This window comes from Perna viridis, chromosome 6, assembly GCF_037379345.1.
Source record: "Perna viridis isolate PV_CMFRI_1.1 ecotype Kerala chromosome 6, ASM3737934v1, whole genome shotgun sequence".
NCBI lineage: Eukaryota > Metazoa > Mollusca > Bivalvia > Mytilida > Mytilidae > Perna > Perna viridis.
The window spans coordinates 40,137,925-40,162,026 of NC_142450.1; the positions used below are offsets into that span (position 1 = coordinate 40,137,925).

At 33.5% G+C, this 24,102-nt stretch overlaps 1 protein-coding gene across 1 annotated transcript; it reads left to right on the forward strand.

Moving 5' to 3' along the window:
* Positions 1–315: 315 nt before the first annotated feature.
* Positions 316–19,190, forward strand: LOC148614938 (dnaJ homolog subfamily C member 8-like). The gene is made up of 9 exons (XM_088589479.1): positions 316–417; positions 4,368–4,469; positions 8,159–8,215; positions 9,285–9,351; positions 10,197–10,291; positions 11,131–11,202; positions 11,729–11,820; positions 16,141–16,216; positions 16,422–19,190. The coding sequence occupies exons 1-9, from the start codon at positions 355–357 to the stop codon at positions 16,536–16,538; spliced, it is 741 nt and encodes a 246-aa protein (XP_088445605.1). The 5' UTR covers positions 316–354; the 3' UTR covers positions 16,539–19,190.
* Positions 19,191–24,102: the final 4,912 nt, after the last annotated feature.

Sequence of the window (24,102 nt, forward strand, 5' to 3'; positions counted from 1 at the left end):
AAAGCGGAAACTGAGATTAAAATATCTAGATAAACAATGTTCCTACTTTTGGATCAGATCAGCCATGAAGTCAGCCTCGTGAGAGTGAAGGAAGTCAGCAAGTAGAGGAGCACAATTTTTTTCCTATTGGAAAGCCGACCATTTGTAGGAAAACACTGGACAATTATGTTGTCGCTAAAACATTCGAGCATTTTGAAATTATCATCTTCTTAATATTTGGAAGATGATTTGGAATTATTTTTTTTACAAAGTATGCTGGAATCACTCGTTTTCTTCGAAATATTCAGAAACGGTTTTCGAACGCAAGGAGATGTAGTTCTTTTATACTGGAGGTAAGAAAAAGTTTCAAAAAAGATGGCGTCCGGCGAAACTTCGAACGCGTCTGCAGAGAGTGCCTTTAATCAGTTTTATACTGAGGTAAATCATTCAATTACACCAACTGCGTGGGTTCGTCTCAATCTCAGAAATGAAAGAGTGGTTATAGGTTGTACACCGTGACTGGTTGGTTTCATATCTTAACACATGTGTAACTTTCCTTTTTTCTGTTGTAGTTTTACCTTCAAATTTCAACAGTCTGCAGTAACGCCAAAAGCGTGAAGTGAATAAGCGATTGTACTGAATAGAAAAGAAAAATGATTAAAGTCTGGTTTACCATTATATGCATGCACTTGACTCATGAGTAAAGCATGACACATTGCAAATTGTGTAAAGTCTGAAGACTAAAGTCTCTTCTTTAAAATTGATCTTTATTTCAAAGTTATATGAGGAAGACAATGGCCTTAAGTCTGAGCAAAGTCCAAAGCAAAAGTATCAGGTTCCCTTTTCAACAAATTAAACTTCATGCCATGTATCAATTCGCCAAGTTTGTTTAGCCTTTCGGAATTTTTCATCAATAATTACTAAATTAGTGGAAGATGGCAAATTTTATTCTAGATATTTGTAAAATTATCAGAAGAACTGTTCCGGGTTTGGCATAGATAGCTTGGTTTTATCAAGATCCAAAAGTAGCTGTTTTAGAATATAACATAGACATCTTTTAAAAGTTTCTTCTGGCCTGCATGATTACTATTTCTGTAGCTTCAGTGTATCCTGATGTAGTGTTTTGTTTCATTTGCTTGGATGAAAGTTACTCAAGTGTCAGTATGATGAATTTTATGACAAATTTGTTATGATATACGATTTTTATTGTCCTTATGCATTCTCTTATTGTCATGGTCTGAAATATGTATGGGCCAAAATGTCCAGCTCTGGTAACGACCTTTGGGTTATCATCATCTGAATTGTTTTTGGGTCGAAGCTGATTGTGTCATTTACCTAAACATTAGGGTGCTGTGTTTTGACCATCCCTATCTTGGTAAAAGCTGAGATTTGATTTGTTTCAATCATCGAAGCTAGACTGGTGTTCTCAATTGCATTTACCAAGTATATGGGAGTGAAGCTGCAATGATGATATTTTTAAGCTCCTGATTTTACCTGCACAAAAAAGATATTGATGGTTTTTCTGGCAGTAAGTATACTGAACCCAGTTGATAATACAACCATGTATAATGTGACATGACTTTAAACAGTCAAAAAACACTTGAACCGTAACAGTACGTGTACATTACAAAATGTGTAATACACACCAACTTTTCGGTGTGCTCAAAGAGAATGTTTTGCCAAACTATTTTTAAATATGGCCTTACGTGCAAACAAGGATTACATAAAATGTACTAGGTTCCCTTTTCAACGAAGTAGACATCATGCCATTTATCATTTTTTTCAAGTTTGATTATGTTATTTTCATCACGGGAGCTATCAAAAGACATTCGAAATGTGAGAAAGGTATTAGCTTTAAGTGCGAGCCGAGCTTAAAGTTTCTCTTTTAATTGAATTAGAATTCATGTAACTAATCAGTTTTTCTGAGTTTTTATTTAAGATATCTTCTTCTGTGGAAGCTAGCAAACAGCAAGATATTCAAAATTTTTTTTATTTTTTCGGTTGATTACTTCCAGGTTTGGCATTGCATGCAAGATGTTGTTTGATCTCTTCAACAAGAAGTAGCTTTTTTTTGAAAATGTTAGCTGGAGTAGTTCCAATCAAATATGATAGACGTCTTTGCAACATTTTGTCTCCCTTATTACAGAGTTTAAAGTTATGAAAGTTGCATGAAATATATTTGAGTCTGTTTAAATGAAATCTACATGTAAGTCATGAAAGTTATGGATATTTTCTTCAAATATTTCTTGTTTGACCAGTTTTCTGTTTTCAAAAGGTACACAATATGTAAATGGAAGTTACTGTCCTTACTACTGGTTGTCCATATCTCATTTTCCTGGTCCAACATCAGTTTTTCTGCAAAAATTCAGTGATTTAAACTTAATTATGATATTTTGTGTAATGTTTTGAAAAATTTAAAGGTACTTTAAAGGAGGAGTGTCAGATTATGAATTCTGTACAGTGACTTTCCTCGGTCCCTGTAACATCAAAGAAGGGATACATGGAAAAGAATGTCTTGTACACAATCTTTTGCGGTTTCAGTATTCTTCAAAATTGGGACCTGCCCATCAGCCGATGCTGGTGAAAATAGCAATGGGCTTGCAGAAATTTTGCTTCCAATATAAGCAAATGTATCCTATATAAATTTCTTTTCAGATTAAGGTTAGGGGCTTGTTGTATGAATATTAGACAGCTAAGACTGTTTTATTTACTGTTCATGCATATTTTGATAATATTATGATGATTTTATTTCTAATACATTTTTTTACATTTCCATTCAAGGGAGCTGCCAATACCCCTACACATTTAAAAAATTGCTTTACATCTTGGAAAGTTTTTTATGCTATGCTTTGCTACAAGGATTAAAAAGGTGTAACTTATGGATGAACCTATGTTTTTGTTAGCTAAGAAGTCCCTAGCAACCAAATATGCTGAATTTTTGGAAAGTTAAGAGAACAGTCATTGAACTGATTCATGTGTAAATATTGCTTTTGCCATTAGAAAGAATGGAATGTAATTTTAAAAGGTCAATATATGCAGATTACATGTAAAATAGTTAACTGGTTAACTTTTAAGTGTACAGTAAACAAAGGTTTTAATAACCTTGGACCTAGAGTAGGCTTTTTAGTATTTGGTTTTTCATATCATTCAGATTTCAGTGATTTTCCATGCGATCGGCTTCAAATATACTATTTTGGCATAAAACCTGTCTTGAGAGCTCACAAAACCCCAAATTTAGTGCTTATAGGTACATATGGGTTGTCATTTTGTATGTAACAAGTAGAAATTTTCATATATAAGATGATTATAGCAAAACTAATGAAATGCATACACATGTATCTGCACGTACAAATGTACGTACATTATGTGTATAAGGAAAATTCTTCACTTAATGAGATGGCCTTGTATGAGAATGCCTCTAAAATTGTTATCAATTGTCCAATTTTGATAAATATGGTATCATTTTACTTGTAAGAAGGTAAGCTGTCAAGAAATAACTAGAAAAAACAAGAAAATTACAATATTTTATATTGCATTCTCCTTAAGCCAGCACTCCACAGTTTAGTTTAGTTTTGCACTTTTGGCTAGGGATGAAAATGACATTGATGGAAACCGGTGGTTGCTTTATTGATTAAAATGAAGATTCTATTTTAGATAAAACATTTTCTGATAAAGGGAACTTTTAAAAGTATTTTGCAATGTTTCATATATGTTCAGTGTTGAAGGGGCTTTTTTTTTTTCAATGACAATTTGACTTCATTGTGAAAGTGAATGTGCCAGTAAGTCAGTTTTTTGCCATGCTAAATTTGATAAGTGGATTACGAAGTGAAATAGCTAAAAATCTAACCAGCCATGCCCATAAGAAGAAGGGGTTTTTCAAGGGAAAAGTCTTGACAGTTTCAGGGCATGAAATAAAGAATTTAAATATTTTGCCAGAAATTTGACATTTGTAAACCCAATTATATCAAATTTTTGGAAATTTTAGCATATTTTTGCATGGTTTTTATGGTAACCCTATTAATTTTGGGTAATTTTTTTTTTTCAGAAAATGTTTAATTGCATTCTGAAGGCCTTGGCTTGAGCTTTTTCTAGATATATAGATTAACAGATGCTTGAAAATTTTTTAAAGTGATAAATGTTAAAAAGCATCAGATTACAAGACCAAAATTAAGCAGTTCGACAATACTGTGGAGTGCTGGCTCATCCTCTCATCCTTAAATGTTAACAGGAAAAGATGAAGCTATTGCAGCATATGAAAATGTTATTACTGTTGTACTGTACCTAGGCTCTAATAAATAATTTATCCCCATAGTCTGATTAAATTACAATAAAAAAATCATGTCTTTGATAAATGATTCAAGTCAGCTTACTTTTGATTATAATTGCAGGTGAAGGCAATAGAAACAGTAGACTCAGTGCTAACATCAAAACAACAAATAGAGAGACTTCACAGACCTGGGTCAACTTACTTCAATCTCAACCCTTTTGAGGTATTGTAAATTATTGGTTCTTGAAATGCAAGATTGCCAGCTTAATCCTATTTTATTCAGTTGATACAGTGTTCATTCTAGAATGCACCTATGCGCTATTGGCATAGATATTTTATGCTCAGTGTATAAAAAGTTAAGCATCTGGGACCAGTGGGTGCACAGTATTCTGTAGGTCCATCTCTGAATTTCCAGATTTTTTCGGTTCCGTGTCTGGAAGTGTTTTCGTCATTTAAAAGCTCCAATGGCCTTGAATGTTTCATGGTAAACATGAGAAAACTCTTCAAATTTTTTTCGGGTCAAAAATGATTTAGGAAAACTGCAGGCAGTGTGCAGGAGACGAGATCATTTCCCATGATCCTGATGACTTGACCCAGTAAATTTCAGATGAACCGACTGACTGAAAACAAACTGACGTGGGCAGTGACTAGAGAATTTCGAGTGAAGATGAAACAGTGAAACTTTTCATTGTTTGTGAGTCTGGGCCCCTTTACTCTGAAAATGAAGCCCTGTTTTACTGTTAAGGGGGCCACTGGTCCCCTTTTGCAATTATCTGGAATGAACACTGATTAACCCTTTTTATACAACACTTAAAAATTTGTGGTTGTATATTTATATGACATTGTCCTCATTTTCGGCATCCATAGACACTTGGTTTTCATGTGATAATTTGAGTATTGGTTGTCTTTACAATTTTTTTAACAAGGTTCCAAACCACCAAAGAATGTTGGTATTGATAATGGGGGTTATGGCCCACCTGCTTAAGAAATAAGGGCCTAAAAGGGCATCATAGACCTGCTTGATTTTACATAGACTTGGTCTGTAGGTCTAATGCTAATTTCTTTCACTGCAATGGTCAGACTTGGATTGATTTTGGAGTTAAAGACTTGAACTATTCAGAAATTGGGGGCTAAAAAGGATGTCAAGACAATAACTTGACTTTTAGTGAATGAATTGTATTACCCCGGTACAAGATACATGTACATGTAGCTGGGATTGATCTTGGGGGTTAAGACTTGAACCTTGTAGGAATTAAGATCCAAAAAAGGTCTGAAACAATCATTTTCCTTATGTCTGTATAATAACTTTATTAAAAGTAAATGGAACTCATATAAATTTTACTGCAAGGTGCCATACCACAAAGTAACTTGAGCCAAGTAAGAACAAGGAGCCATAAAGGGGCCAGAAACAAGTATTTTTTTTCTTTTTGCTCGAAGTTACTAGCGTGAAAGGGAATGAATCTTTGAAACTGTACAACAAGGTGCCATATGGCCCATATCCCCACAGGATTGATTTACATACATCTGCATGTACATACATGTACATGTATAAGATGCACTATCAGATACCTTGGAATGCTTTTTATTTTAAAGCGAGAAAATAGAAAGGTACTGGTTTGCTAAATAAATGTTATGGACTTAGTAAACTGTTATCTAGTTTGGAATGATAATATTGTTATTGAATTATTTGCAAATGTGAGGTATATATTGTAACTACAATAATACATTTCTATACACAATATTCATATGACCCAGTGCAGGTCCGGGTGTCAAAAGAATAGGCCTGCAGCAGTGCTATGCTTGTTGTAAAAGGCAACTAAATAGTGCTCAGAAACCTAGCTAGAGGCTAGACGCTCTGCCCACAGAGCAACTGGAATGTGTGCCCCAGGTGGTGGAATGGGGTACCCCTGGCATGTTACATGCTGGGGTTGTCAGGCTACAATACCGAAAACCATAGTGGTGCACCGTGTTGGGAAAGATGCCACATTCCTCGCACGTTAAAGAACCCTGCTGTGGTGTTCAATATGAGTAGGAACCTTTGCGCTCTACCACAGGAGGCTAAATTGCCCGACCTTACCCATCCCTGCCTTTTATCTTGTGGCAATCAAAATTTATCGACCCTGTTATCCTTGTGTCCCATCCCTTTTTTCATTTCATCATTTCATGTTCATTTTATCATCCCTTTCGTGTTCATCGCCTGAAAATAGCTGAAATATTGCTGCTCAGGCATTAAACTCCAACAATCAATCAATCAATCAATCAACAATGTTCATATGAGGGTGTGACATGAGTTATCCTTTTTAGCTCACCTGACCAAAGGCCATGTGAGCTATTGCCATCACTTGGCGTCCGGTCGTCGTCCGTTGTCATAGTTAACAATTATACAAAACTCTTCTCCTTTGAAACTACTTGACTAATTAGAACCAAACTTGGTTTGAATGTTCCTTGGGGTATCCTGCATAGAAGTGATGTGGGGATTTTTGATTCGTCGAAAAACATGGCCGCCATTACTAAAAATAGAACATAGGGGTCAGACAGTGGTTTTTTCACATATATCTCCTAAACTGTTAGGTTTAGCTGTATTCTGACTGGGGAAAAGTGTTTAGCATGATGAGATCTATCTCTGGTCAAATTTTGGTTTTAATCCGTTTAGCCATGTTGGAGTTATTGTCCTTTTTCAACGATTTTGCTATTTTTAATGTTATTTCTTTCCTAAATCTTCTCCATTGACACTACTTGACCAATTGAAACCAAACTTGGTATTAATGTTCCTTGGGGTGTACTGCATAGAACTGATGTGGGGATTTTTCATTCGTTGAAAAACATGGCAGCTGTTGCTAAAAATAGAACATAGGGGTCAGACAATAGGTTTTCACATATATCTCCTAAATTGTTATGTTTAGCTGAATTCTGACTGGGTAAAAGTGTTTAGCATGTTGAGATCTATCTCTGGTCAAATTTTGGTTTTAATCCATTAAGCCATGTTGGAGTTATTGCCCTTTTTCAACGATTTTTGCTATTTTCAATGTTATTTCTTTCCAAAATCTTCCTCATTGACACTACTTGACCAATTGAAACTAAAATTGGTATGAATGTTTTTTGGGGTGTACTGCATAGAACTGATGTGGGGATTTTCGATTCGTTGAAAAACATGGCCGCTGTTACTAAAAATAGAACATTTGGGTCAGACAGTAGTTTTTCATGTATATCTCCTAAATCGTTAGGTTTAGCTGAATTCTGATTGGGTAAAAGTTTTCAGCATGATGATATGTATCCCTGGTCAAATTATGGTTTTAATCCATTAAGCCATGTTGGAGTTATTGCCCTTTTTCAACGATTTTTGCTATTTTTAATGTTATTTCTTTCCAAAATCTTCTCCTCTGACACTACTTTTGCCAATTGAAACCAAACTTGGTATGAATGTTCCTTTGGGTATCCTGCATAGAACTGATGTGGGGATTTTCGATTCGTTGAAAAAAAACATGGCCACCATTACTAATAATAGAACATTTGGGTCAGACAGTAGTTTTTTCACATATATCTCCAAAACCATTAGGTTTATCCAAATTCTTTCAGTGGCTGAAATGATCCATATTATTAGGACTACAAAAGTCTTCAGACTCCTTGTAAGAGTTATTGCCCTTGAAAGGGGAAAAATGACTTTTTTTTAAATAGTTTTCAGTCAATATCTTGAAAATTATGATAGATTAAAAGAAACATTCAATTGTTGAAAAGATCTTGTAATAGTCCTACCAAAGACTTTTTGAGTCAAAATTGTTGGACAACTTCTTGTTTAATTTATTGCCTTTGAAAAGCAAAATTCAACAAGGTGAGCGATTCAGCTCTTAGGAGCCTCTTGTTTCTAATTACATGTTACACACATTCAAATTCAAATTTGTGTTTATATTTAAGGTTCTCCAAATTGACCCTGACTGTACCATGGCAGATGTAAAGAAGAAATACAGACAGGTATATTTTAAGTCAAAAACCCAGTTATAATGTCTTCCCCCCCAAAAAAAAACAAAGACAAAAAAACCAACAGAATGGTATTTACATGTAGCTGCATGTAGGGGTGAGGTTGAAAGTGTAAAATATTTCCTTATCATTTCTTTCAACCTTCACACTTCTCTACAATTGAAGCTCAATATAAAGCCCATAGAGATTTCATAATTATAGTCAGTAATATGAGGAAGACATTAGCCTTGAGTGTTAGCACAGTGATATGAGGATGACATTAGCCTTGAGCAATAGCAAAGCATAAAGTACTTACTTAATCAGTAATATGAGGAAGATATTAGCCTTGAGTGCTAGCACAGTAATATGAGGAAGACATTAGCCTTGAGTGCTAGCAAAGCATAAAGTACTTATTTCCCATTTCAAGAAGAAGTTATGATTTTTGCTGAGTTTGATAAGGATATTTTCATCAGTTGGAGCCGGCCATGGACATTGAAGATATTTGTAAAATCATTGGCCAAACAATTCTGGATTAAGCATAGAAGGAAGGGTTTTATCATGATCTCTTCAACATGAAATACCTTAGCTTTTTGTCTAATTTTTTTCTGGTTTATAAAAAATTGGATTATATATCTGGCATATTTCCTTTTTAAGATCTGTAAAGGGCTATAAACAGGATTTGGGTCTAATTTCATATATTTTTTATATCTTCTTACGAAATGTAACATCTTTTAGATAAATAATCTGTAAAGACTGAAATAAAAGAATTTGCTGGTGTTGATAGACTTTTGATATAACTTGTACTAGTAGTTACTTTTGTTGTGTGGGACTTTCACAGTTTACATAAAGGTGTGTTTACACTTGCTGTGGACCTTTTGGTGAATTCTGAAAGTATTTACCACTTTGTATTTAGGTTATATGCTGGTGCATTTGTTGTGTTTCACCATATTTACTCTTTTTTTTCTATTGATTGTGTTAATATGTGTACATACTAAGTGTAAGACTTACATACTTACAGCTGTGTTTCTGGTCCATCGTGCCTGGTATATGAAACATATTTAATATGAATTATTATCCTACATAGCTATCTATACTGGTCCATCCTGATAAGAACCCAGAAGACCAAGAACGAGCACAGACATCCTTTGAAGGTATGAAATACTTTATAACAAATTTGTAAATTATATTTCATTTCCCTTTAATATATACCCAGTAATCCACTGTCAGATATTAAGGCAGAGTTAAAGGGAGAATGGAAAAAGTTAGGAATTTTAATTTGTTTGTTGTTGGGAAAAGTCCTTGAAAAGCTTTAAAATTGGAAAATTCTGGGGAAAAGTTTTCAATTTTGCCATGATTGCAACCGAAAACAGAAACATGTCTGGTTCCCACTACATGTACTACCGGTATAACTTAAAGGTATTGTTCCACTTGTAGAACCATAAGCCAGTCATAAAGACTGGGATCTTCATTGTGCTTTAAGTAACAGCATTTCTACCATTTCTATTCATTCCATGGAACAACTTGGAAGGGATGGCAGGTTTCTTGAAATTGTTTGAAGAAGTTGGGTTGGAAAAAAGTTTTTTCCCTGATAGTCTGACCAGTTGTATTCAATTCTTTCCAAGAACATTAAAAAAAAAAATTGAGCCATGACAAATGTATGGTTGTGGGGGTATTAGAAGTCCTGTCCTAGAGACATTGATGATGGAAAGGGTGTTTTTCATCAGTCCACAGCAGGAAAAAGAAATATTATTGAGCTGCCCAAATCTTTGGAAAATTGCCCTGAAATGTTGTGAATTATGACCTTAAAATGGTTTAAAAATCTTTGTAAAGACCTGGAAAAGACCTTGAATCTCATCAAAAAAGTATGGGAACCCTATTGCATGCTGAAATATTGGTATTTAAGTCTTCGAAATCATGGCTTGGCAAATTACTAATGTACCAATTATTTTTAATTCCCAGTGTATTTTAATGGGAGATGATTTTTACATTTTTACAGCTGTAAACAAAGCCTACAAGACCTTGGAAAATGAGGAAGGGTACAAGCGCTGTCGGGAAATTGTTGATGAGGCCAAGACTAGAACAGATGATATGGTAAATAATGAGGAAACACATAAATTTTACCTATGTACATGAAGGGATTCACAGCTTTATGTAACCATTCATCATTGTATTGCTTTTAAAACTGTTCCAATGAACTACATGTATGTTCTACAAACAATTGAAATCTAAACTTAATGCAACTTAGGTTTTGTATTTTGTTATGATAACAATAAAGTTGTTGACAATTAATCTAAAATCTGTTTTCTAAATATCCACACGTAATATTACAACAATATTAAAGATATCTGATGAAGTGAATGGAATAAATTTCTGTTCAATGTAAATCTTTGAAAAGAAATGCTTAGATGCATGTATAATCTAGTGTAACTGTATACCTGATTTTTCCTATAGATTACTTACATTGTCATATTTACAAAATCTGTCGTCATTGTTTCAGTAGCAAAATATAATACCAAAGGTGTAAGTTTAGTTTATATAGTCTGTTTAACATAGTTCGGTGGAACATCTTTAATTCATTCTCAAGAGAAAAAAATCATGGTGAATGTTTGTGAAGCCATAGATGTTTGTGTTCTATAATCAGTCTTTTGAAATAATAGAAAAATAAAATGTAAGAACTACATCAGTTCTGTTATGATATAATATAGTTTTATAGTAATTTTACAGATAATGGATAACCTGGATAATGATGATATTATCATTGGTTATCTCCCTTTATAATTGAAATAAAACATCCCTGGTTTTATGTATTTGATCCATTTGTTTACTGTTATTATGGCAGAACTATAAAGTTCAGTGTGAAGAATTGATATCTGTATTGAATCCTCAGTTTGACATTATAGCTTATGATTTGATGCTCTGATTATTTAAAGATGAAGCAAAAGAGAAAACAGTTGAAGAAAGAAGGCAAGCCGACAACAATACCCGAGGATGATCTAGACAAGGTGAAGTTTTTTCCCATAAGTATCATTGATTTCAAATCAATAAAGCCATGTGCTTTGTTACTATATATATATGTATATATGTAATACATATGGACCCACAAAAATGCTACTGCTTGTGTTATAATGTTAATTTCAAAGTATAACTGCAAACGCACCATTAATTGTCATTTCATTGCACTTAATGGCCTGCTATGGAGCTTAAGAAGCAAATATTAAGTGTAAGTGGCAGTTAGTTTAAAGAGTGTAAATGTTTTTGATTTTATGAGAGGGTATATAATGCTCTTAAGACAAATTTCTGTTCATACAGTGGATGCAATAAAGACAAACAAGCGCTTGGTTTTAACTAACTCCCTTATTTTTAGATACTGGTAGTATTATACTCAACATCTCATTCAATGACGACATGTCCTGTTACATGGTCTTCATGGATATATTGATTTTTTAATGAATACTACACTACCCATACAATGAAGGCATGTCTCATGCCTTGGTCTTGATGTATTAATTCTCTTATTTACTCTTTCAGTACAAACATGCTGTGTATGTACAAACTTGTAAATTGTTTGCAGACTTAGAAAGACTTCGACAAGAAAGAGAAGCTAAAGACATGCATGAGAGGTAAGGGGAAATGGAATGTAGATTATTGTGCTGATGTGTTCAAATAAAATCAAGAAGTTGTGGGCCCTATTAACCACCAGCAATTGTGGATCCATGGAAAGGCTTGCTGGGTGTTTGGCCTCTTAAAAGTTAGAAACAAATTTCTTTTGCATGAATTTTTTTGATGAAAATCTGCCCTCCAAAATTGTCTTGTCTCACTTCACTTTGCCTTTAATTCTATTTACTCCACCTATAACCTGAAATCCTGGATCTAACCCTGACCAGAAACATTTGGGTAAGATTTCAGCAGATGTACTTTTTCATGCACCCGTCTTTTGATTGAAAACTATTGAAGTATAATGCATTTTGTCTGTCTGCCCCTAAATTCACATGAAGAATGCTTTTAGAGATTTCTACAAATTTGTAACAATATTTTTTTTTTATTTGGAGAAAGCTCCTTTTCCTTTGTCCTGGTTTTCTTCTTGTTTCCAGAGTTACGCAACTTTAAACAAATCAAAGGTGGATGCATATGTGGTTAGGGTAGTTATTAACTAGTATTGGTCAATCTGATTAAAAATAGTCCTATCAATTGTTCCATCCAGTCACTGCATGTAAGATCTAAACTCCATTCTTCTTTCTGTTCTGATGACCTTTCTGATCAGTCAAGCAGGCTTCGTCAGTCATGATTTTGACAGCATAATTCAAAGGGAAAATCTTGAGGACTGAAATTATCATCTGAACAGAAGGAAGAATGGAGTGCCTAGATCCTACATGCAGTGACTGAATGGAACCTCAGGGGTCATGCGATTTTGTATTTTATCTGGCGACAAAAATAACCAATTGTCGATTTCCTTGGCACCTAGGTTTTGTATATTAAAATTGACAGGAAGTTTATCAGCAATGGATATTCTCTCTAATTAAACAATTGTGTTGACACCTGGTCAGAGTTACTTGACCATGACCAATTAACGACTGAAGGCAATTAAAGGTAATTAGACCAGGCGACCATGACTGACAATATCCTCATGGGAGGTGTCAATCAAATGTAAATATATCATTGAGCCAAATTCATCATCTGGTCAAAGGTAAACACAATTATGGCCATGTGCACATGACTACATACATGTACAAGCTTCACAGCCCTGTGATACATTCAGAAACAGACTTACCTAATAACAGATTAAATTAAATCCAATTAACAATGATTATCCCATCAGGAAGTGTCTAAACACTTCGAAATGAATGAATTGAAAAAAGGAAATGGATGACATTTGTTTACACTTTTGCCATGTGACTTTTTTGGCGGGAAAATCGGTAAACAAATAGAATGGGGATTCCCAAAATCTAATTAAGGAAATACTACTCAGATATCAAAATAATTACACAGGGACAAAATTAATGGTCCATGGTACAAAATGTAGTTGGCTAGAAATTTTATCACTTGAAAAAAAGAATCAAGTTTGTTAAAAATTAAAAAAAATCATATTATATTATAAGATAAATTAGACCATAAAGGACAACGGTGAACATGTTATAAAATCAGGGACTATATGAGAATAGTTATATAAAGTCCTTGATAGAAATAAAATACCTGTTTCTGGAGTAATACTTTATTATTTTATGCATATGAAAGTGATGGATTAGAGCTAAAAACCTGCTTTACACATGCATCAAGAGTGAATCTTGGTACATGCGTGTATGTCATGAATATTGATAAGTTATTTTGATGTATTGACAAAGATAATTCATCAGTAGACTTAACAGTATCATATTTTTGGCACCCTTTGACTCTAATTTCTGAAAATTGGTGACAAAAAATGGCAGCTGACGATTTTTCTGGTGACAGAATTTTGGAAGCCAGAGCAGCCCCTGCAATTGATATGTCTAATTTTAATTAGATTTTGGTATTGGCAACCATGACAATAATATTTAGATGTCAGACTAAAACAAAACTTAATAATTACTATGGTATAGAAGTAATACATGTAATAGTATAAAATACATAAGATCATTTCCAGAAAAAAATACTATATGGAGATTGAAAGCACTTTTTCCTTCAATCGCATTTTTATCCTACTACCACTTCTTATACAAGTTTATATATTAAGTGTCAATCCTGCAACCCCGATACAACATTTCATGCAAGATCATTATTTAGATACCATTTATTTGGTAAAGACTATGAATGTCCATTTTATATTAAGATGATTACTCACCAACTTTAATATCATTCCACTTACATTTCTCAGTAGACAATTGAACTTTGACCTTGATGAACTTCTGTCAGTTGCAGGTGATGGAAAAAATCTTAAATATAATAAGAACCAAGAGACTTGTTGTAGTTGTAGTAGTTTATAGTAGTTTTCATCAAAGATTTAAAGCAGAATCAAGCACTTATTAAGTAGCATTCCAACTAAGAATCCTGCAATATGTGATACATGGTTGGAAAGCCTACATGTTTTTATTTTTTTATATTTTGTTTAAAATGCTTAAAAGTAAACAGAAAATAACATGTAAATTGGAATCAATGTTCTTAGTAGATCAAAATTATATAGAATACACTATAGAATTCAAAATTAAGGGAAAATCTATAAATGACACTAAAATTCAATAGAAACTGTTGGGTTTTCCATGTGGATTATCTCTTACAAGCAGACAGATTAGAATGAATGATCATACATTTCATCATAAATACCTATAAAGAAACTTAGTAACAAAAACAAAAATATGTGATATTATTTGGATTGTATCATATATTACAGAATTTGCATGATTCGTAGAAAGACTGATACTTAACATCTTTTGCAAATTTAATAAGCAACTCATAGCCATTTGTGTGTGATTGTCTCCCACTGCCACAAAAAATTTGAAGTACAAAAGTCCCATAACTCCTATTAAATTAGTCCAATCAAAATGACAGCACCATTTGGTGAACAACAAATGGTGACTAACAATCCTACAAAATTTGAACAAAATCCATCAAGCAGTTTCCATGGAATTGCTTCCATAAACGTGACTGGACAGACAGGCACCAGTATTTCTGTGTCCCCTTCTGCATATTGAAGGGGTACAAAAATATCAATCAGAAATATTACAAATTAGGTATGCTGTACTCATGTTTCCAGTAGTAACCTTTCATCAACAGCATTAACTCTGAACACTTAGGAAAGTTCAAGATGTAAAAGATGATTATATATAAGAAGCACTCAAAACCAAAATATCAAAATAGGAAGCCAAATTTTGATTTTTACAACACTTTTCTTACAATGTAAATTTACAAATCAGTTGAAATAAATGTTTTAAAATGATTTTGAATGAATTTTTTGATTCTAATATGGACAAGAGAGTTTCAATTACTCAGACCAGTTTTGCTCTGTTCTTCATATCAATAATAAATATTTCCTTTCATTTTTCTTCTAAAAGCAAGTTGAGTTTGGTCATAACATTCATTTTTGAGTAATTTAATGATGAATGACTTATATTTGGAAAGTGAAATGTTATTACACCCCACACATATTGTAATCTCCTAGTCTGTCAGTCCTTCCGTCAGTTACACTTTTTTGTAACAGATTTCCTATCTTCTACTGGAGGGAACAGTCTTAGTCTTACAAATTTCTGACAACAACCCCAAGCTCAAAAATTTTAATGAACTTATATAGCAATCATTGGCATGTAAACCAAATTCTGCAAACCCACATGCATTTTTACCAGCCATGGCTGTCAGGTTGGTGTCTATTTGGAAGACTTAGGGAATGCTTAGATATTTGATATATATTGCTTTCTCATGATAACTTGTACCGTGCCTCCCCTTTACAGGTTCGTGGCTCATCTACTTCCTGCTTACCTATTGACTTTTAGTTTTTTTAGATTCTGCATAATGGAAATTTTAGTTTTCTCAGCCTTGACAGGAAGGAATGCTTAGATATTTTGTATTTTGTTCTCTCATGATGACGTGTACACTGTCTCCCCTTTCAGGTTCTCGTCTCATCTACTGCCTGTTTAACGGTGGACTTAAGTGCTGCATAATTTTAATTTTTTAAGCAGATTTTTCAGTACTACTAGAGAGAATGGTTGGATATTTGTATATTTCTTCTACATGGTGACTTTATGTGTCTCCCTTTCCTGGCTTTGAGTGAAATGGCAAAGTTTGGGTATTCTTAGCATGACATAGCATGCAAAATCTTGCTTTTCTTTAAAAAAAAAAAAAAAAAAAAGAAAGTCATTATTACTGAAAAGAAATCAAATTTTCATGATAGATGTATCAGATATTTCCCTTTTGTGTCATTATTTCCAGTGAGGTTTTTAGAAAGTGTACTTTATTCTGTTTTTATATTGTTATAGGAAAAGAAAAGCTGAGGAAGAAGAAACAGAAAAAGAGCAGAAGAAAATAAAGGAAGAGTGGAATAAAAATTTTGAGGTTTTTAGACCATTTTTTCAAATTATGCTGAAAATTTGATTATCATTTGTGTTTTTGATTTTTGAAAATAAGGTTTTGTTTATAATGGTTCATTATCCATAATAAATGATTTACCATATATAGCAGTAAGATTCTTACATACAGAACCCATTATTATGCCCTTCAGTTTGTCTTTCTTTTATTTAAGAGTTTTAATGATTTGTAGGAATCCAGATCAGACCGTGTAAGCAGCTGGAGGAACTGGAAAACAGGATCCAAGAAGTCCAAAGCAAGCAAAGGTGGTGGATTTAGACCTCCTAAACCTAAACCTGAGCAAAGATAATCAAAAAAGGTCATTATTTAGGATGTTAGAGGGCCAAATATATGTGTGCATTGTATGAAGTCTGTATGGAAAAGTGAATTTCTGTTTTGTAATTATTAAAATGATGTATGGAAGTTATTGGAATGAATATGATTGAATAGTCGCCATTTTCAGTTGAGATTTAACATGTGTACATGTGTATGATTGGAAAGAAATTTCATAGATTTTATTTATCTCAACAAATATTTAAGTAAACATTAAACAAAAGTGATTGAATTGAAATTTTAATTTTAAAAATGTTTATCTGTTATATAATGTCCCTATGGTTTAATGGTTGTTCTATTTATAAATAAAGAAAATCTTGTTAAGAAAGCCACAAAAACGACAAATTTCCTTTTGTTTGCAATATTTACTTGTAATGTTTCATCAGTAAATTGTTCAGGGAATCCATAGTATGAGACCACCAATAAATATCATTTCTTTTAAAATTTGTTTGGTCATTAATGTGTAGTAAAGAATTCTTTGAACTCGGCACATATTCAGCTTGGCTATACAGATTTCATAATTGAATTTTTAAAATCGCTGTTTAATTCTTTTAGTTTTTGTTTAAGTCTTATTTAAAGGTTTATCACAATGTAGGTTTTTGTACCCTAGTTAGGTGGATACTGTTTTTAATATTTTAGGAGTTCTTTAACATATTGTTTAAATACATTGGAATTTCAGCTGTATATTGTTATTACAATTTGGAATTTGAACAGTAAGATTAAAGTGATATTATTGACTTCTCTGTATTGTGAAGGTACACTCTCAAGTTATTTTGTCCTATGAATTTAACCACCTTTTGACAATAGCAATAAAAACTTTATTTTCATTATTCACTATAATTTGGTCTTTTTATCCAATACTTGGACGGCTAGATATTTTGGGATACCACATTATGGGACAATTTGATACTAAAAAGTGATATAAAAATTGTGATTGGTTCTTTAGTGTGATTTTGTAACATTGTCTATGAAATCTGATTGGTCTAAAGAAACAGTGTGATATGTTTTATGTTGTTCCCTGTAACATCAGAGAGAAATATTCCAAAGAAATCATACAGGAAAAGGTTCTATTTGGAAACTTTGGAAATTTGAATATTGCAAAATTTCAACTCGCTTTAATTAATTTCAACATTATAAACTTGTTGAGGCTTGTTTGTTATGATGTTGAACTTCAATAAAGTGAGTTGATATTTTGGGAGATTCAACTTTCACTCATTTAGACATGTATAATTACTGTAGATTTGAATGCTGTTTTCTCAAGACTTTTTAAACTTACGTTTGTAAAATAGACAGCTAAAAAGTTATCCAACATACTGGCAAGTCAGTAAGTCAGTAAGTGAATTATGCTGAGTTTATGAGTTGATACATTCTGAGAAATTCTGTAATTTTTATCAAGCACAAAGTAGTTGACAAAAAGGATTCTTAGCAAGTAAAGCTATTGTTGCCGTGATCAGGTGCTTTACCAATCAGATATTGTGTGATATTAGAGCATAAGTCAGCCTATCTCTGTCCAAATATGTTAATGATTTAAGTCATGTAACAAACTTTTAATAAGCATGCTTAAACTGTAAATTGTGAAATTTTTGCAGCAGTTTTATTTTTGCTATTTTTGCCCAAGTTCCGTAATGCAAAAATAAAACTGGCCTGAATATTTTCTTTGAAGAACATTACAGTACAATTTGACGAACAATTGCAAATTTAAAACTGCGCAAAAGCAGATTTATGGCAGAAACCACGAAAAAAAGATAGAGCGAAAATTTCTCCCGTTTTTAAGAGGAGAAAATTAGTGAAGTAGGCTGTATATTATATATAATGTATTTTTATATTTGAACCATAACATATTAGGTGATACACATAGGAAATGTGGTTTTTACTCTTAACATGAAGCTATGGTATACAAAACTTAACTGAAATATAAATGTTATTTAAGTAAAAGCTTAAAAAAGAAACTTTTTACCTTTGAACATGTACTTACATGTATGTGTGGTCATTTTTCCTCATACCGTAAAATTATATTTGTGGGTAGAAATTTTCATTATGTCATTGAACTTTTGAACTTGTGTTTTCTCTATGTCTTATCTTCAAAAGAAAAGTCTAATTGTGATAGAAATTTGAAACTGTTAAACAAGCTTAGTACATAGTATTTTGTAAAAGGTATTTTTCAGTGGTGACATCAAAAAATTATTTTGAAAATATTACACATTGTATTGCTTTCTGTGGTAAATTTTATGGTGCTTAATGATACTTTCAAATTCTTAACTTAAATAGGGAACTTTTTATGGATCAGGATTTTGTATTGTTTTAAAAATGTGTATATTATTTGAATGTGTTGCTTCTTGACTATGCTGTAAAATGTAACTTTTGGTTAATGTCATGAAAGTTGATGTATAAGTTACTACAATCCATAATGTACCCTAAATATGTGCCATTACATTACATTTTCATCCATTACAATGATATAATGCAACAATGATGGTTTTTTCCAATGTATTTTTGTACTGATCATTTCATGACAAGATGTGAATTTTTGTAAAGAAAATCACCTTCATCAATCATTCATTCCTAACAGTGTCTCAGATTGTACCATTGTAATCATCTAAACAATTAAAAAAAGCCATAGTATTTAAAACTTGTTATATAATCATATCGACCAGATGCTTTATGTCAAGTCTGTCTGCTGCTATGTGTGTATATGTAGAAAGATGTTTAGAGTACTCCCTGAACTTTCAGTATCCAAATCATCACATAAATGCCTATCATAAATACCTTTTTTTGTATTTTCGAATTACTAAGATATGTTACAGGGAATACTTAAGTGAACTACAGGGTATAGAGTTGACCTCTCTTTGCCTAATGACAATCCTTAGGTAGTTACCTGGTCAATTGACAAAAAAAATAGAATTTTCTGTCAAATTTAGATTACAATACCAATGAAATGATAGAAACCTGTCCTTTTGAATTGTCCAGTTGTCAGGTAATAGTCACTCAATGAAGGAAAGATCGAATCTCTTCCCTGAAGTTAAATACTTCACTTTCTGTGAAAGTGTTGGTTTTGTAAATATATGGCAAGGCCAAGTAAGAGCTTTCCATTTTGAGTCTTTCTCAGTGTAGGAGGTTGAATAATGTCTTTATGCATTTTTTATTAAGTTTTTTTACTTTTTGTTGTTTTCATAGGTTCATGAACATTCCCCCTATCTTCTGAAGATTCTTCATAAGTGTTCAGATTTTGCTGTCCGGGTGCATAGGACACATCTGTAGTAATTTTGTTTTAACAGGAGAATAGAAGTTTCTTTCATCTGTACCTGTATAGCACAATAACAAGTTCATTAACAGTTAGACGGTTCCTATCAGTATGTAAATATGATTATAACAGATGATATAATTACTTCCAAGAACAGAAAAAAATCTTCGAACTTTTTCCCGAACTTAATGGCAAAACTCATTTTGAATTAAATAAATTGAAAATATAAGTATAAATAAATGTACTTTTCATACCAAAAAAATGTGGTTGCATATTGGTAAGACCTTGTCATGGTAATTGTCCATTGGAATAATGTCCTTGTTAAGTGCTGTCTTTGTGGTAGATTGGAACGGCATCGTCATGTCATAGTTGTATATTAGTAAGCCATTGCCGTGTATATTGTCCATGACATTGATGCGTGTAATGTGCATTACATTGTCGTGTGCATTGTCCATATTATTGTATATATTGATGTGGCATTGTTCTGGTAATTGTCCTTGTTGATGTATAATGGTATGACATTGTAGCAGGTGTAATCTATGTCATAAATTTATACAGATAAGATGCTACGGTTGGTATTGTCCAAGACAGCATTATAACGAGAATGTAAAAGGTGAATATGTCAAGAGACAACAACCCATCGTGATGAAAAATTTCAGCTCAAGGTCACCCATGGGTCTTCATTGAACGAGGAAACCCTCACACCAAAAGGCAGGCTCAGAAGCGAATCCGTACACTTTGAAAAGGAGGGGTTCCTCAGAAAAAGGGGGCACTAAGACATTATTTGCCATCTTTTGTCAATGATGAAAATGACAAATTTTCCAAAAAATAGGGGATGACAATACCCTGGATCCGTCACTGAGGCTGCAGCTGTCCCCAAAATAGCATTATACACAGGTACAGCTAAAAGTTGCCTCTCTGTACTCCAGCAACATACAAGTGAACTGAAAGTGAACGAAACAATACATACAGAAGCCAGAAATTCCAGATTTAGGACAGCCGCAAAAAATGCGATGGGGTTTAAGTACTTTTAAGTAACCTTTCCTACCGTCCGTGCAAGACCCGATCAGATCGTCAAGGACGTTAAAAACCGCGTAAGTACACAACACTTCCCTTTTAAATCTGGCTACTGTGGAAGAATATTATCTTGACTTTTTATGAGCAACTCGGTGGGTGTTTCTAGAAAAGCAGAGGACGCTTACCTACCGGTGCACCTGGTCCATGCTCCTAGTTTTTACTGGAGTCCGAGTTGCTCATTTACTTCGGTTGCTTTGTATGTATGGTTTTGGTTACTTAATGTTCTTTGTTGTGTATGTCTGTTTTCCATGTCTGGTCTTTGTCCCTGGATTACATTCTTTTGATTACCATTAAAACCTTGGTTCCCGTGATTACTCTCTCGTACAATTCAATACCTAAATTCAGTTAAAAAAGGTCTAAGTCCTTTGTTAAAATGATTACCCAAAGAAAAAAGGACTACTAGCAGTATAACTGACATACCAGTTCCTGGCCATTTTAAACATACAAAAAGTTGCGTTTCATCGAATGTAGGAAAAAAAGTCACGGATAAAAAGTCACAATACATGAAAAGAAGTATTATATTCAAATCTGAATTATCATCTTCATACTTCTATTTCTAATTTTATTAAATCTGACATATTTGTTCACATTTTTTTCATGGGTGTACCTTTTCAAGATACTTTATTGAATTGGAAAGAAATATGTTAACTGTCAACTTTTATTATTGTCAAACTCATGTAATCTTATCACATGTATTGTATCTGTATGTTTGTTGGTTTGTATATGCTTTGGATTATTGTAATCCCTCAATAAATTGATTATTTAAAGACAATAAAAACATGACAAATAAACTAACAATTAATCATTTCTGTTTGAAATGAAGCCATTTCACCGTAACAGTTATTTTAACAATTTACAAGCACCCAGAGTAACTGTCAATTAGAATATGAGAACACATCCTACCATATTGTGTATGCTTGACATGTATATTCAAATTTGTTTGTATTACAATTATTCTATGTCCATTGCATATTGTTTTGAAGGGAAATCCAGATAAATTGGCTACAAATGTAACTTTCAAGAAGCCCCACTTTAATTGGGACATTTTTACGGCATCCTCTAAGGCTTCCATCATTTTTGCATATAATGTGGAGCAGATTTCAAATGTCATCACAACCAAAATGGAAATCATCACAAGCAACAAAGGCGGTTTGAAGCTCTGCTACCAAGGCTTCATGTACACCAAACATGCTACCAAGCTGACTTTCTACAGTATGACAGCGGCCCAGAGTCACAGAACAGAATCTTAGTCTTCTCACCAGACAGCCTAGAAAGATTAGCAGATGCCAATACATTCTACATGGATGGAACCTTTTCTGTGGCTCCCCGTCCATTCAAGCAGCTGTACACAACCAGGATCCCATTTAAAGACTTATCCATGACAGTAGTCTACGCCTTCCTATCAAACAAGCGCCAGGAGACATATACAGGACTCTTCCAGGCCATCGTTGACAAATGTAACGACAGAAACCTTCAACTCAACGTCCAGACCATAGTCACCGACTTTGAAGACGCCGTTCTACGTGCTGTTGCAGCTGTATTTGGCCGCCAGAGTAATCACCAAGGATGCTTCTACCACCTGACCCAAGCTACATGGAGGAAGATACAGCACCTTGGTTTGGTCCCACTCTACAACACAGACGATGACTTCAGACTCTTTTGTGGTATGATAGATGGTCTTGCCTTCCTACCAGTGCCTGACCTGACCAATGGTATGCACTTTCTCCGCACCTTATGCCCAGATGACCCACCAGAGGCAGCAGAACTACTAGACTACTTTGATGCTACATATGTGAGTGGTGTACTACGACAGCAACATGCAGACCAGCCTCCTACTACGCCGTAACCCACCCATGTTTCCACCTGCTATCTGGAATGTCCATGACGCAACAGTAAAAGGTGACGCCAGGACCAACAACGCATGCGAAGGATGGAACAACAAATTCTTCAACCTCGTCGGACACGCCCACCCATCCATTTGGAGAGTCATCGAGTGGTGCAAGAAAGAAGAATCAACTGTACGAACCATGATCCACCAGGACGCCATTGGCAACCCACCAGTAAGGAGACTCCAGCATCGCCACGTCCAACTGCAACAACGTTTACAGAGCCTCTGCACTGACCTTACCACTGGGCAATTTATCCGGGGTGTGGTATTGAACATCTGACTAAACCACAGACGTTAAGACTTTCTACCAAATGAACAATCAAAATCTATGTGCTGAGTTGAACATTCAAGTTTATGTTAATAAGTTAAACACTATCCATGTTACGTGTGATGAACATTGTGATAGTTAATCTATGTCATTTATTTATTCTTTGTTGTTATGTCTTGTGATACTTGCATTGCTATTATTTATTGTAATTTATTAAATGTACAAAAATCAGTTGGTCTCTACTTATTTATCATTTATATCTAATATAGACTTTTAGAAACTAGTAGTTTATATGAAACAAGACAACAAAAGAAGTAAAAAATCAAAGATGAACCAATAAAAAAAGACAAATTTCGAAAGAGACAACAACCAAAATAACACTGTGTGAGTAACCACAACATCTAGAGAGAGACACAACAATGACTTTAAAAATAGTGTGGCAAAATAATCAAGCAAGACTGCAGTTCCATTTTATCAAAGAAAACTCACCGAGTAAGAACTTATAAAGAGACAACAACCTAAAAAACTATTTGAGTGAACAACCACAATATATATAGATAGAGAGACAACAACACAAAACAAGACCAATTACATGTCAGGACCTGCGTCACATAATATACAAGTTGTGTACTCAGAAATTCTAGCATGAATTGGTGAAAAAACGATTACAGCTGAAAAACGAGTATTCTGAACAATTATGCTCCTTAACTTGAACTGCCATGAAAAAGTTTGGGAAATAAAACAATACAAATTATGCTGAATTAAACATTAAAACATGCAAGAAAATATGTCAAATATGTCACATTAAATCAGTGTTTTACCCACAATTTATACCAGAAGTAAATCTATGTTCACAGCAAAAGTTTCGAGTAAATCATACCAAGTCAGAATACTAGTATTATTGTGACTTTATTTTCTGTGACTTTTTTTCCTGTGATTTTTTTCCTGTTACTTTTTTCCTACCAAAATTGTAACTTTTTTTCCGTTTAACGTTTCATCGTATGTAATATCAATCCCAATTCTTCCCATGCGGGGTAGAGATTCGCGATACATCATAAGTCATACAA

Bases quoted from the DNA above. Each gene is read 5' to 3' on its own strand.
- LOC148614938 (XM_088589479.1), top strand. From the start codon at position 355: ATGGCGTCCGGCGAAACTTCGAACGCGTCTGCAGAGAGTGCCTTTAAT. The intron at 10,292-11,130 runs GTAAATAATGAG...GATTATTTAAAG, and splicing joins AGACTAGAACAGATGATATG to ATGAAGCAAAAGAGAAAACA. The intron at 16,217-16,421 runs GTTTTTAGACCA...AATGATTTGTAG, and splicing joins AGTGGAATAAAAATTTTGAG to GAATCCAGATCAGACCGTGT.